This window comes from Portunus trituberculatus, chromosome 13, assembly GCF_017591435.1.
Source record: "Portunus trituberculatus isolate SZX2019 chromosome 13, ASM1759143v1, whole genome shotgun sequence".
Taxonomy (NCBI): Eukaryota; Metazoa; Arthropoda; class Malacostraca; order Decapoda; family Portunidae; genus Portunus; species Portunus trituberculatus.
This window is the reverse complement of record NC_059267.1, coordinates 6,759,525-6,774,280: the sequence shown is the minus strand read 5'-3', so window position 1 is coordinate 6,774,280 and position 14,756 is coordinate 6,759,525. Positions and strand designations below refer to the sequence as shown.

The 14,756-nt window shown below is 45.3% G+C and overlaps 2 protein-coding genes across 5 annotated transcripts in view; both read right to left on the bottom strand.

The window, feature by feature from the left end:
• LOC123503240 overlaps nucleotides 1-7,669 on the bottom strand; it is a 9,341-nt gene extending 1,672 nt beyond the window's left edge. The window contains exons 1-3 of the mRNA XM_045252805.1: nucleotides 7,259-7,669; nucleotides 5,477-5,716; nucleotides 4,302-4,490 (exon numbers count right to left, since the gene is read on the bottom strand). Coding sequence (XP_045108740.1) covers nucleotides 4,328-4,490; nucleotides 5,477-5,716; nucleotides 7,259-7,422 — 567 coding nt within the window. The 5' untranslated portion in view covers nucleotides 7,423-7,669 and the 3' untranslated portion in view covers nucleotides 4,302-4,327. The remainder of the gene's footprint in view (nucleotides 1-4,301; nucleotides 4,491-5,476; nucleotides 5,717-7,258) is intronic.
• A 1,636-nt stretch (nucleotides 7,670-9,305) lies between these two features.
• LOC123503247 (5-hydroxytryptamine receptor 4-like) lies at nucleotides 9,306-14,349 on the bottom strand. 4 transcript variants are annotated; one of them, XM_045252814.1, is made up of 4 exons: nucleotides 14,107-14,349; nucleotides 12,068-12,940; nucleotides 10,816-11,019; nucleotides 9,306-9,757 (listed from the first exon to the last, which is right to left on the bottom strand). In XM_045252814.1, the coding sequence occupies exons 2-4, from the start codon at nucleotides 12,815-12,817 to the stop codon at nucleotides 9,695-9,697; spliced, it is 1,017 nt and encodes a 338-aa protein (XP_045108749.1). In that variant the 5' UTR covers nucleotides 12,818-12,940; nucleotides 14,107-14,349; the 3' UTR covers nucleotides 9,306-9,694. The 4 variants fall into 4 exon arrangements, with proteins under 4 accessions (XP_045108749.1, XP_045108751.1, XP_045108750.1 ...); XM_045252816.1 differs by having other exon boundaries at nucleotides 14,115-14,349; XM_045252815.1 differs by having other exon boundaries at nucleotides 14,119-14,349.
• Between the last annotated feature and the right edge of the window lie 407 nt (nucleotides 14,350-14,756).

Sequence of the window (14,756 nt, the reverse complement as noted above, 5' to 3'; positions counted from 1 at the left end):
ACCACGTATTCCGGTATTAGTTTGGTTGCTCGTCTTTGCACGCTCTCCAATTTCTAAATGTTTTTTTTTTTTTTTATAGCATGGAGACCAGAACTGAACCAAATGCGGTCTCACTAATGACGCGTTATGACTTCAGGTGTTTTACAATCAAAATGATGCGCAATGAATCCCAAGACAGTGTTTTTGCTTTACGACTAGCGGCCAATCACTGCGTTGCACATTTCAAGGTCATTTGTTACTAATACCCTCAGGTCCTTCTCTCTAGTGACTTTGATTAAATTTTGGCTATGTAATTTATAATCATATTTCCCATTGTTTTGACCGATGTGCATTACTTTGCATTTATCAACATTAAAATTTAAAAGCCATTTGTCGCTCCAGCTACTAAGGTTGTCTAAATCCCGCTGGATGGCATCGCAGTCGTCTCTTGTGCGTACTTTGCTACCTATTCTTGATACAATGCCGCAGTCTAAGTCATTTATGTACATTAAAAAAGTAACGGACCCAAAACTGAACCCTGAGGAACACCACTCGTAACTTGAAGCCAGTCGGAAGCTTCTCCATTTAAAGCTACTCGTTGTTTTCTATTTGTTAGCCAATTTTCAATCCAACCACAGAACTGCTCTCCCATTCCGTGATCTTTCTGTTTGATTAAGAGACGTTTGTGAAGAAGAAGAAGAAGAAGAAGAAGAAGAAGAAGAAGAAGGAAAAGAAGGAGGAGGAGGAAGAGGAAGAAGAAGAAGAGGAGAAGGAGGAGGAAGAAGAAGAGGAGAAAGTGAAACAAGTCGAGGAAAAAACATAGATCTACTTAAGGAGGAGGATGAGGAGGAGGAGGAGGAGGAGGAGATGAAGGTCAGGTACGGCGGCTCTTTAATTACAGGTCTTGTGTGTGTGTGTGTGTGTGTGTGTGTGTGTGTGTGTGTGTGTGTGTGATATATATATATATATATATATATATATATATATATATATATATATATATATATATATATATATATATATATAGAGAGAGAGAGAGAGAGAGAGAGAGAGAGAGAGAGAGAGAGAGAATGTACATCCTTTCTCCCGTCTTCCCACACCTTCCCATCTAACTCTCCGTCCCCCTCTCTCTCTCTCTCTCTCTCTCTCTCTCTCTCTCTCTCTCTCTCTCTCTCTCTCTCTCTCTCCCAACTCTCCCTTTCCCAATACCATTTATAGGACAAGAGTAATGGTTTGTATTATTCTCTCTCTCTCTCTCTCTCTCTCTCTCTCTCTCTCTCTCTCTCTCTCTCTCTCTCTCTCTCTCTCTCTCTCTCTCTCTCTCTCTCTCTCTCTCTCCTCTCCTTCATTTCTCCCCTCATTTTGTACTCTGCGGGAATGAGAATGTTTGCACCTGTTCTCGTCCTCCTCCTCCTCCTCCTCCTCCTCCTCCTCCTCCTCCTCCTCCTCCTCCTCCTCCTCCTCCTCCTCCTCATTCTGAAGGGAACAAATTTTTCTTCCTTAATGAAACTTAGATGTGTTTTTTTTTTTTTTCCCTTTTTGCTGTTTATGATCATTGTTGTTTGCTCTCTCTCTCTCTCTCTCTCTCTCTCTCTCTTTCTAAATGACACAAAAATGTATGTATATCCAGAGAGAGAGAGAGAGAGAGAGAGAGAGAGAGAGAGAGAGAGAGAGAGAGAGAGAGAGAGAGAATCTTAATTTAAGCTCAGTATAATCTAGGACCATATAAGTCTCATTAAATAGACAGTAAGAGAGAGAGAGAGAGAGAGAGAGAGAGAGAGAGAGAGAGAGAGAGAGAGAGAGAGAGAGAGAGAGAGAGAGAGACGAGAATTATTTCAACACTAAGAAGAAAAGGAGGCAGAGGAGGAGGAGGAGGAGGAGGAGGGAGAGGAGGAGGAAGAGGAGAAAAATGAGGAGGAGAAGAAGGAAGAGGAGGAAGAAGATGACGATGAAGGAAAGAGAGACCAAATATAAAGAACAACAACAACAACAACAACAACAACAACAACAACACACACACACACACACACACACACACACACACACACACACACACACACACACACAAGCAAACAATTTAAGAAGAAGAAGTAGACGAAGAAGAAGAAGAAGAAATAAGAAGAGTATGCCTTGGAAGAGGAACAGGAGGAATAAGACGAAGAGGAGGAGGAGGAGGAGGAGGAGGAGGAGGAGGAGGAGGAGGAGGAGTAATCACAGACAGGGAGAAGAGAAAAGGAACAAAAGATTCATATAGAGAAGACAAAAGGAAGGAGATTCTCAGCCTCCATTTCGCTCTCCTGGGTAATGGGAGAGAGAGAGAGAGAGAGAGAGAGAGAGAGAGAGAGAGAGAGAGAGAGAGAGAGAGAGAGAGAGAGAAGAGGAAGAGGAAATGAAGTAGTAAAGAAAGATGAACTGAAACAAAACCATAATAAACAAACCAGAGAGAAAAAAAAAAAAAGGACAGTTCAAAGAAAACGACAAATTTTAATCGCAAACTCAACAAATATACCCCAAGACATAAAAGCTACAAGCATACCACACAACACCACTCGCAGCCACTCCTACACCTTCACAAAGACTCCTACACCTTCACAGAGACTCCTACACCTTCACAGAGCCTCCTACACCTTCACAGAGCCTCCTACACCTTTACCGAGCTTCCTACACCTTCACAGAGACTCCTACACCTTCACAGAGACTCCTACACCTTCACAGAGCCTCCTACACCTTCACAGAGCCTCCTACACCTTCACAGAGCCTCCTACACCTTCACAGAGACTCCTACACCTTCACAGAGACTCCTACACCTTCACAGAGACTCCTACACCTTCACAGAGACTCCTACACCTTCACAGAGACTCCTACACCTTCACAGAGACTCCTACACCTTCACAGAGACTCCTACACCTTCACAGAGACTCCTACACCTTCACAGAGACTCCTACACCTTCACAGAGACTCCTACACCTTCACAGAGACTCCTACACCTTCACAGAGACTCCTACACCTTCACAGAGACTCCTACACCTTCACAGAGACTCCTACACCTTCACAGAGACTCCTACACCTTCACAGAGACTCCTACACCTTCACAGAGACTCCTACACCTTCACAGAGACTCCTACACCTTCACAGAGACTCCTACACCTTCACAGAGACTCCTACACCTTCACAGAGACTCCTACACCTTCACAGAGACTCCTACACCTTCACAGAGACTCCTACACCTTCACAGAGCCTCCTACACCTTCACAGAGACTCCTACACCTTCACAGAGACTCCTACACCTTCACAGAGACTCCTACACCTTCACAGAGACTCCTACACCTTCACAGAGACTCCTACACCTTCACAGAGACTCCTACACCTTCACAGAGCCTCCTACACCTTCACAGAGCCTCCTACACCTTCACAGAGACTCCTACACCTTCACAGAGCCTCCTACACCTTCACAGAGCCTCCTACACCTTCACAGAGCCTCCTACACCTTCACAGAGCCTCCTACACCTTCACAGAGCCTCCTACACCTTCACAGAGACTCCTACACCTTCACAGAGCCTCCTACACCTTCACAGAGCCTCCTACACCTTCACAGAGACTCCTACACCTTCACAGAGACTCCTACACCTTCACAGAGACTCCTACACCTTCACAGAGACTCCTACACCTTCACAGAGACTCCTACACCTTCAGAGAGACTCCTACACCTTCACAGAGACTCCTACACCTTCACAGAGACTCCTACACCTTCACAGAGCCTCCTACACCTTCACAGAGACTCCTACACCTTCACAGAGACTCCTACACCTTCACAGCTCCTACACCTTCACAGAGACTCCTACACCTTCACAGAGACTCCTACACCTTCACAGAGACTCCTACACCTTCACAGAGACTCCTACACCTTCACAGAGACTCCTACACCTTCACAGAGACTCCTACACCTTCACAGAGACTCCTACACCTTCACAGAGACTCCTACACCTTCAGAGAGACTCCTATATCTTCAGAGAGACTCCTTCATCTTCAGAGAGACTCCTACACCTTCACAGAGACTCCTACACCTTCACAGAGACTCCTACACCTTCAGAGAGACTCCTTCACCTTCAGAGAGACTCCTACACCTTCAGAGAGAATCCTATATCTTCAGAAACTCCTACACCTTCACAGAGACTCTTACACCTTCACAGAGACTCCTACACCTTCACAGAGACTGCTACACATTCAGAGAGACTCCTTCACCTTCAGAGAGACTCCTACACCTTCAGAGAGACTCCTATACCTTCGGAGAGGATCTTACACCTTCAGAAAGGCTCCTATACCTTTAGAGAGGCTTCCCGGGGTCAGGTCAAAGGTCACAGTAGCCAGGGACGCGTAGGAGGAAGGCGTGTGGAGGGAAGAGACCCCGTATTGAGGCGGCGACGCAGGAGGGCATGGGTCCCATCACATCCTCCTCAAGGACTCCGTGGAAAAACTCGACGAAGGCACGGAAGGATGTCAGACGGTACTTCCTGTAGGAGGCGAAGGAGTTAAGGAAGGAATGAAGGAGGGAAGGATATGTAGAGGGAGAGAAGGAATGAAGGAAGAAGGAATGGGAGATGAGGAATGAGGAGGGAAGTAAGAACGGGAAAGAATGAATGAAAGAAGGAAGAAGGAATGAAGGAGGGAAATAAGAATGGGAGAAAAAGGAATGATAGGAAAGAAGGAAGAAGAAATGGGAGAGAAGGAATGAAGGAAGGAAGAAAGTAGGAATGGGAGAGAAGGAAGGAATGAAGGAGAGTGAGTGAAAAGGATTATATTTGAAGGAAAGAGAAGAAAGAAAGGAAGGAATGAAGGAGGGAAGGAAGGACAATTATTGAAGGAAAGGGGCAAGAAGGAAGGAATAACGAGAAGATTAGGAGTGATAAGATTGAAGAAAATGAAATAAAATGTAAAAAGTGAGATAGATAGAGGAGAAACACTTGTTCTTACTATTATTCTTATTTTATCACTACTACTACTACTACTACTACTACTACTACTACCACCACCACCACCACCACCACCACCACCACCACCACCACCACCACCTTCTTCTTCTTCTTCTTCTTCTTCTTCTTCTTCTTCCTCTTCCTCCTTCTTCCTCCTCCTCCTCCTCCTCCTCCTCCTCCTCTTCCTCCTCCTCCTCCACCACCACCACCACCACCACCACCACCACCACCACCACCACCACCACCACCACCACCACCACCACCACCACCACCACCACCACCACCTCCACCACCACCTCCTCCTCCACCACCACCACCACCACCACCACCACCACCACCACCACCACCACCACCACCACCACCACCACCACCACCACCACCACCACCACCACCACCACCACCACCACCACCACCACCACCACCACCACCACCACCACCACGACCACCACTACTACTACTACTACTACTACTACTACTACTACTACTACTACTATACCACCACCACCACCACTACACCCTGTCCTTACTCGTGCGTGGGCGCCTCCTCATCGTCATCAAACAATCTTGAGTCTCTGTTATGCAAAGCTCTGAGGGCGTAAGGATTGAGACAGACCGAGGTGAAGAAAGGATGCTCCACTATGCAGTTCAAAGGGCGTCTCTCCTCCCCTGCCACGCCCTCCAGGATCCGCCCCCACGCCTCCTCATCTTCGTGGCAACATAGGGACTCCTCCTCAGTGGACATACGTGTACAATTTCTACAGTGACACCTTGAATAAAAAAGAAAACGTAAATAAAGAAAATGGTGTTGTTTGGTGACTATTGTAGATTTGTAAGTGTGTTTTGTGTGTTTTTGGTTGTTTTGGGGTTTATTTTAGGTTGTTTTGGGTTGTTATGGGTTGTTTGGCTGGTTTTGGTTGTTTTTAGTTATTTTGAGTTTTGGGGTTTTGGGTTATTTTGATTGTTTGGGTTCAGGTTTGGTTGTTTTGGGTTGGTTTGAGTTGGTTTAGTTAGTGTGTGAGAGTTTCTTTTCTTCTTCTTTTTTTATTTTCCTATTGTGATTTCTACTCTTATTTCACTGAGGACTCAAAGGCAGACATTTTTTTTTTTGTAAGTTTACCAATGAAAGAGAGAAAAAAATAAAAGAATACTGGTTTATTCTTACATTGGGGAGGTGGACATTGTGGAGGTGAGGAAGTGGACATTGGGGAGTTGAGGATTTAGACATTGGGGAGGTGGACATTGGGAAAGGGAACAGAAAGAGACTGATTCATATATTCAAAGTTTCCCTCACAAAAAATCAACAATAAAAGAGAAAACATACATCTTTTATGCATTTATACTGTAATCCACCTCTCTAATGTACTCTCAATCATTCACCACTACTCTGTCCACCTCTCTAATGCAGGAGTTAACCAGTACTCTCAATTATTCACCACTACTCTGTCCACCTCTCTAATGCAGGAGTTAACCAGTACTCTTAATCATTCACCACTACTCTGTCCACCTCCCTAATGCAGGAGTTAACCAGTACTCTTAATCATTCACCACTACTCTGTCCACCTCCCTAATGCAGGAGTTAACCAGTACTCTCAATCATTCACCACTACTCTGTCCACCTCTCTAATGCAGGAGTTAACCAGTACTCTCAATCATTCACCACTACTCTGTCCACCTCTCTAATGCAGGAGTTAACCAGTACTCTCAATCATTCACCACTACTCTGTCCACCTCCCTAATGCAGGAGTTAACCAGTACTCTCAATCATTCACCACTACTCTGTCCACCTCTCTAATGCAGGAGTTAACCAGTACTCTCAATCATTCACCACTACTCTGTTCACCTCTCTAATGCAGGAGTTAACCAGTACTCTCAATCATTCACCACTACTCTGTCCACCTCCCTAATGAAAGAATTAACCAGCACTCTCAATCATTCACCACTACTCTGTCTAGCTTTCTAATACAAGAGTTAACCAGTACTCTCAATCATTCATACCTTTCTCTGGCACACTCTGGAACGCCCTGCCTGCTTCTGTATTTCCACCTTCCTGTGACTTGACTTCATTTGAGAGGGAGGTTTCAGGACATTTATCCCTTTCTTTTGGTTAACTCCCTCGGACCTGCAAGGGAACTGGCAACTAAGTGGGCCTTTTTTGTCGTTTTACGTTCCCCTTGGCCAGTTTTCCCCTCTTACATAAAAAAAAATTACTTCTAGATCAAAAACCCAAATTATTCACTCCCTCTAGAAACTTTCCTAAAAAAAAAAAAGAAAAATTGAAGAAGGTTATAAATTACTCTCTTGCCTCTTACCAGTCAAGGCGACCGACTCTTGGCTTCTTCTCCTCCCCTGGGCCTGGAATAAGAGGACTCAATTCCCCTCCTTCCTCTTCCTCTTCCTCCTCCTCTTCCTCTTCTTTCCTTCTCTTGCCATCTTTCCTTCTTTCCTTCATCAAATAATTGTGTGTGGTGGACATGTGTGTGTGTGTGTGTGTGTGTGTTTTGTCTTTGTCTTTACTCTTCTTTTCTGTCTTTCTTTTTCTTTCTCTCTTTCTTTCTTATTCTATTTATCCATATTTCTTCCTCATTGCGTCTCTGTTCACTTTCTTTTCTTTTCTTTTCTTTCTTACTTTCTCTCCTTTCTTTCTTTTTATCTTTCTTCCTCTCTTCTCTTTCTATCTTTCTTCTGTTCTTTTTTTTTTTTTCTCACATTACTTTATTTCTCTCACCACAAACACACACGGACACACACACACACACATACACACACATACACACACACACACACATTTAAGGGCCAACACATCTGCTGCTGGTGCTATTACTTGTCCCTCCTTTGTATTCCTTTCTATTGGTTTTTCCATGGGTGAAGCAGACAACAATAATAATGACAATGATAGTAATAATGAAAAACTTAGAACAAAGACATATTTTTTGGCTTTTCCGTGTTACAGACAATGAACACAAAGGAAGGAAAAAAATGTATGAAGAGGAAATAGAGTAAATATAGACAGGATGAAAAATAAGTTAAATAAAGGAAATATATAACAAAAATAAAGAAAGACAACAGGAAAATGGGAAAAAAATACAAAAAACTAGAGAGAGAGAGAGAGAGAGAGAGAGAGAGAGAGAGAGAGAGAGAGAGAGAGAGAGAGAGAGATCTATTATATTATCGTAAACGGAAGACTAGACCTTGATACATCACCACCACCACCACTACCACCACACACCACCACCACCTCCTCCACGTACAGTTCACCACACACCATCACCACACACCACCACCACTACCACTACCACTACCAGGGTTCACCACACAACACCAGAATTCACCACACACCAGCAGAGTTCACCACCACCACCACCACCACCACCACACACCACCACTACTGTCACCACCATCACTACCACTACAGTTCATCACAGCACAGTCACAGTGGCGGGACTGATAACACTACCTCTCTCTCTCTCTCTCTCTCTCTCTCTCTCTCTCTCTCTCTCTCTCTCTTATCATCTTTAGCCATCATCTTCCTCTTCTCTTCCATCCACCCTCTCTGTTATCATTCTAATTTTTATCTCGTGTGTTTGTTTGCTTTATTGTTTTTCTTCGTTTTTAATTAATCGTGTGTATATCTCTCTCTCTCTCTCTCTCTCTCTCTCTCTCTCTCTCTTTTCTGGTTTGATGAAATTGATTTAGTTTTCATGGTATGTGGATGTTTGTGTGTGGTAATCAGTGTATCCTCTCTCTCTCTCTCTCTCTCTCTCTCTGTGTGTGTGTGTGTGTGTGTGTGTGTGTGTGTGTGTGTGTTAGACGAGTGATAAGGGAACAAGGACTAAGAGATAAGATAGATATTACCTGTTTTGTACATGTTATCATTATTATCATTGTCATTATTATTATTATTATTATTATTATTATTATTATTATTATTATTATTATTATTATTATTGCTATTATTATTGTTATTGTTACTTTCTGTTTATCTATTTATTTTCTTTCTTCTTCTATTCACTTTCATTTGAGTTTTTTTTTATTATTTTTGTCTATTTCCCCTTTCTTTCATCACCATTATTTCTATTTCTCCATTTATTCTGTCTCCTTTTTCCATTTTCTCCTCTACTTTTACCCTCTATCATCATTTCCCTATCTTGCCCTTTCAATCTTTCTCTCTCTCTCTCTCTCTCTCTCTCTCTCTCTCTCTCTCTCTCTCTCTCTCTCTCTCTCTCTCTCTCCTTGATGTCCTGAATTTATGGAGATGAAGAAGAGAGGAGAAAGAGAAGAAAAAGGAGGAGGAGGAGGAAGAGGAGGAGGAGGAGGAGAAGGAGAAGGAGGAGGAAGAGGAGGAAGAGGAGGATGGGGAAGAAGAGCAAGAAGAGGAGAGCAAAGAGAGAAGAAATATTTTTAAGGCATGACAGAAGAGAGGAATTAAAGAAAGTACAGATAACAAGAGGAGGAGGAGGAGGAGGAGGAGGAGGAGGACGACGAGGAGATAAGGAGGAAGAGGAAGAAAGCAGAAATATTTATGACATGAAAGAAAAGAGGAATTAATAAAAGTACAAATAACAAGAGGAGGACGAGGAGGAGGAGGAGGAGGAGGAAGAGGAGGAGGAGGAGAAGTCACGTAATCTTCCCTGAGTGACGTCACAACCCCTCAGATGACGTCACGAGTGTTGCCATCATTGAGTTTTTGTATATATTAATTTATTTTATTTATTTCGTTAGTGGTTCGTTATATTTTTTCCATGACGCTATAGCAAATCATCCTGTGTGTGTTGGTGGGCGTGCGGGTCGTGGCTGTCGTTCCTCGCTATCTGTTGCAGGAGGAGGAAGCGATAAGAACGTTGTAGTTGTTATATTTGTTGTATTTTTCACTAATGTATGTTACTTCTGTCCCTATATACATTTTTTAAGCTTTCTCTCTCTCTCTCTCTCTCTCTCTCTCTCTCTCTCTCTCTCTCTCTCTCTCTCTCTCTCTCTCTCTCTCCTAAAAACTACGATATTTTCCTAATAATTCTCTCTAACACATATTCTTCTCAGTTTTTCTCCTTTCTCCTTCTCCTCCTTCACTTTCTCTGTCACACTCACATCACTTTTTTTCCTCTCTTCCTCTCTTTTCTCTCTTCTAAACAATTTCTCTCTCACTTTCCTATCTCTTTTTTTTCCCCTCTTCATTCATTCCTTATATACACTCTAACCATTTCCCTTTGCTCTCTTTTTCTCTCCCCTTCATCTTTTCATTTCCTCTTCCTTCTCTCTTTTCCTCTTTATCCTCTTATCATTCTCTAACTCACACTATTCATCCCTATTTTTCCTCTTTCTTTCTCTCATCTTCCTCTTATCCCTTGATCCTTCTTTCTCTCCTTCTCTTAGTCACTTGATCTACATTTTTCCCTGTATCCTTCCTTCTTCCTCTTTCTTTGCCTCATCTTGCTCGTATCATCCCTCTTTTCTCTCTTTCCATTCTCTTCCTTTAGTCGCACTATCTACCTTTTCTCCCTTCATCTTTCCCTCCTCCTCCTCTTCTCCTCCACTCCATCTAACATCTAACTGAGTCTCCTTGTTTCACCTTTCCTTCATCTTTCCCTCCTCCTCTTCTCTTCCTCCTCTCTTCTAACTTCCAACTCAGTCTACCCGTCTCCTCACCTTTCCTTCATTTTTTCCTCCTCCTCTTCTCTTCCTTCTCTCCACCTAACTATCTTCCTCCTCTCCTAACTTCTGATAATTAATCCTCCTTCTTCCTTCATCTTTCCTTTATTTTCTTCTCTTCCTCTTCTCTCCACCTAACCTAACCTAACCTAACCTAACCTTAACTTAACCTAACCTAACTCAACTTAACCTAACCTCACCTAACTCAGTCTATTTGTCTCACCTCTCTGAAGGCGGCGCCCCAGCAGATACACCGCCGCCAGAGGAGCTTCCCCCACGCACTGAGGGAGGCGAGAAAGAAGGCGTTTGTTCCAGCGTACATCGGCAGGAAAAGGAGCAAGTGGAACCGATGAACCAGGTAACCAATTTCCTGAACCTCCTTTGGGATAGACCCTTTGTGTATTCTCGCCACCACCGGAAGCAGCGTCTGTGGAGGAGGTGGAGGTGGTGGAGGTAGTAGTGGTGGTCGGGATGGTTGTGGTGGTGGAGAGGTAAAATTCAAGGAGTGATTTGGTGGTGTGGTAGGAAGTGTTAAGAGGGTGTTAGAGTGGTGGTGGTGGTGATGGTGGTGAGTGATGTGGAGGAGGTAAAAGGAGTAAGAGGAGGAGGAGCAGGTGGTGGTGGAGGAAGAGGAGGAAAGGTTGCATGGGATAACGAGGCATTGATCACATTTGAAGTTGTTATCAGTGTTGTCAAAGAAGAAACTTCAAATGACGAGAGCAAGAGGAGGAGGAGGAGAAGGAGGAAAAGTAGGAAAGGATAACAGAAAGTGTTTGACTGGTATTCGCGCGCGCACGCGTACACACACACACACACACACACACACACACACACACACACACACACACACACACACACACACACACACACACACACACACACACACACACACACACACACACACACACACACACACACACACACACACACACACACAAACCGCTTATATAGTGTAGTGGTTAACACGCTCGCCTCACAATCGAGAGGGCCCGGGTTGAGTCCCGGTAAGCGGCGAGGCAAATGGGCAAGCCTCTTAATGTGTGGCCCCTGGTCACCTAGCAGTAGATAGGTACGGGATGTAACTCGAGGGGTTGTGGCCTCGCTTTTCCGGTGTGTGTTGTGTTGAAGGTCGATCTATGAGCTCTGAGCTCGCTCCGTAATGGGGAAGACTGGCTGGGTGACCAGCAGGCGACCATGGTGGTGGTGGTGGTGGTGAATTACACACACACACACACACACACACACACACACACACACACACATTTGACGTTTCTTTTGAGATTAGCAGGTCATTGGGTATTTTTAGTCATTTATATACACACACACACACACACACACACACACACACACACACACACACACATTTGACGTTTCTTTTGAGATTAGCAGGTCATTGGGTATTTTTAGTCATTTATATATATACACACACACACACACACACACACACACACACACACACACACACACACACTCACATGTGGCAGGGACAGCACAGTGTACAGCATGAGCACAGTGAGGGCAGACTTGGCCGTCCTGTGCCGCACCACCGCCACCTCCCTGCTGTGCGCGTCGCCGGTAGCTTGCGCGCTGGCACTGTTGCAGGAGTATATGTTCTGGCGGAACTCAAGAGCCACCAACACGTATAGAACGAAGGTAGCGAAGGCCCCGAGAGTGTAGGCAACCACGTACGCCACCAAGAGGCACTCCTCCGTCCTGCTTTTCTCACACATGGTTCCCAGCACTGGGATACACGGCAGCAGCAGCAGCAGGGCAGGCAGCACCCAGCAGGCACCACACAGCAGGTGGCAGCGTGTCTTGGTGAGCAGGTCCTGGTAGCGCAGCGGCCAGCAGATCGCCAGGTAGCGGTCCAACGAGAGACACGCCAGGGTGAAGCAGGACACCACACTCAAGTACCGCTGCGCCACCCTCACGCGGCAGCCGGCCGGGGAGCGGTAGGTGGCACCCGGGACAGTGAGGAGCACCACCACGTACACCAGGGACAGCGACGATAATATGCCGATGGTGAACACGAGGCAGATGGAAATGAGTGTGGCCCGCCGCCGCCTCAGTTCGTGGCTGGTAAGGGTGAGGTGCCCCGCCAACACACACTCCGCCACAGTGGCCAGGCTCAGCACCATGTAGATCAGTAGCTTTTGGTCCGTACCGCTGCTACCACTGCTGTTGTCCCGCGCCTCGCCTCCGCCAGCAGTCATATTCAAAGACATGCTGGAGTGGATTTTGAAAAGCCCCTCTCTCTCACTCACTCTCTCACTCTCTCTCTGTCTCTCTCTCACCACGAGTATTTTCAGAGACAACAAAGATGTTTAACCAGGTTTTTAAGACAGTTTCTGCTTTTAATAAAGTAGAAATCTTATTTATCCATAAAACACTTTTAAAGACGTCACTATCTCTCTCTCTCTCTCTCTCTCTCTCTCTCTCTCTCTCTCTCTCTCTCTCTCTCTCTCTCTCTCTCTCTCTCTCTCTCTCTGTCCTTCTCACCACGAGTATTTTCAGAGGCAACGGAGAAGTTTACCCGGGTTTTCAAGAAAGTTTCTGCTTATTAGTAAGGTAGAAATCTTGTTAACCCGTCACTATAACAGCAAAACACTTTTAAGACTTGCATAACTCCACCACTACTATTTCCAAATGCCGCAGAGATGATCAGTTGGGGTTTCAAGACTGTTTCTCTGGTTAATGATGTACAAATCTTGTTCATCCGTCACTAGAACAATAAAAGCGCCCGCAGTACCGACCGGAGTCTTTTGAATGTAATGGTAATGCGGGGAAAGTGATTCAGAATTGTATGTCTTGGATCCGTATTCAGAAACGCTTTGCTCTCTCACCAGGACTGTTTTCCAAGGCCACAGAAATGATTAACGAGACTTTCTGGAGTGATTCATCAATTGATAATGGAAAAATCTATCCGTAGAACAGTAAAAACACCTAAAAAAAAAAAAAAAACCCGTGTCAGTTTAAAAATAAAGGCTTGAAACAGTGGAGGTGAGGCACAGAAGTGTTTGAGAATACGAGTCTTGCTTACAATGTCACGTATCTGTCACGTTGCTCTTTCTCTTCACTACGAGTCTGACTTGAACACACTCATTCAAACACTCAGACACACCAAACACGTTCCGTCTGGTTCAGGGCTACAGGTGGTGCCTCTCACTGCCTTGTCCGCGGCACTGGCACTCCCGCACTCGTCTCAGGTGTCCCCGCGCCCTCACTAACACATCGTTGCTTGCATAATCCGTTTTCCTTCACGCCTCGCCGCCGCCACCGCCGCGCCGTGACTGGAGGCTCTTAAGGGAAGCTGCTCCTGGTGGTGTGCGTAATCAGCGGTGTGTAGGAAGATCAGCGGTGTATCACGGGTCAGGCTGGAGGCATTTCCCGATTCCTGAGTGGTGTGAAAGTCAAACCTTTGCTGCCATATACGTGGGTCTTCATGACAGAGGACACAGCACCGTCACCACAACACCGTCACAACACCACCAGGACACCACAGCACAACACTTACGCACTTACGCACTTAAAAATCACCACCACACATCAACACCACACTCACAAAACCCTCCACTCACCACACACATCAACACCACGTTCCAAATCCTTCACATTCTATCACTACGAAGAATCTGAGGCTAAGGACTTGTGCTTGCTTGTGCTGGCTTTCTCGAGTTCGTATCGTTGTGAGTGCATGAGTGCGTGTGTGAGTGAGTGTGGGCAGCGGTGTACTGGCGAGGAGTGTTACCGTGTCCTCCTTGTCTGTAGTTATCGCTCACACCGGATGCGTCACTGGACAACGCTTGGCACCCTGTATTTACCATTGCCTAAGATCTGAGAAGGTCCTCGCGGTGCCTTGAGGGAGAACGCTGGTGTGTAGGGTTGAACTGGTACACACACACACACACACACACACACACACACACACACACACACACACACACACACACACACACACACACACACACACACACACACAGGAAGTTCACATACCCTTGTTTTTAGTCTTTTATCATTTGCTCTTCCTTTGTTATTTATCATCATTTCCTAACTACAGTTCTCTCTCTCTCTCTCTCTCTCTCTCTCTCTCTCTCTCTCTCTCTCTCTCTCTCTCTCTCTCTCTCTCTCTCTCTCTCTCTCTCTCTCTCTCTCTCTCTCTCTCTC

What these genes read in the sequence shown, in the direction of transcription:
- LOC123503247 (XM_045252814.1), bottom strand. Translation starts at nt 12,817, where the DNA reads ATGTCTTTGAATATGACTGCTGGCGGAGGCGAGGCGCGGGACAACAGC. An exon ending in CTGTGCTGTCCCTGCCACAT is followed by an intron (nt 11,020 to 12,067) that starts GTGAGTGTGTGT and finishes CCTCCTCCACAG; the next exon opens with ACGCTGCTTCCGGTGGTGGC. An exon ending in GGGGCGCCGCCTTCAGAGAG is followed by an intron (nt 9,758 to 10,815) that starts GTGAGACAAATA and finishes CTCCTGCAACAG; the next exon opens with ATAGCGAGGAACGACAGCCA.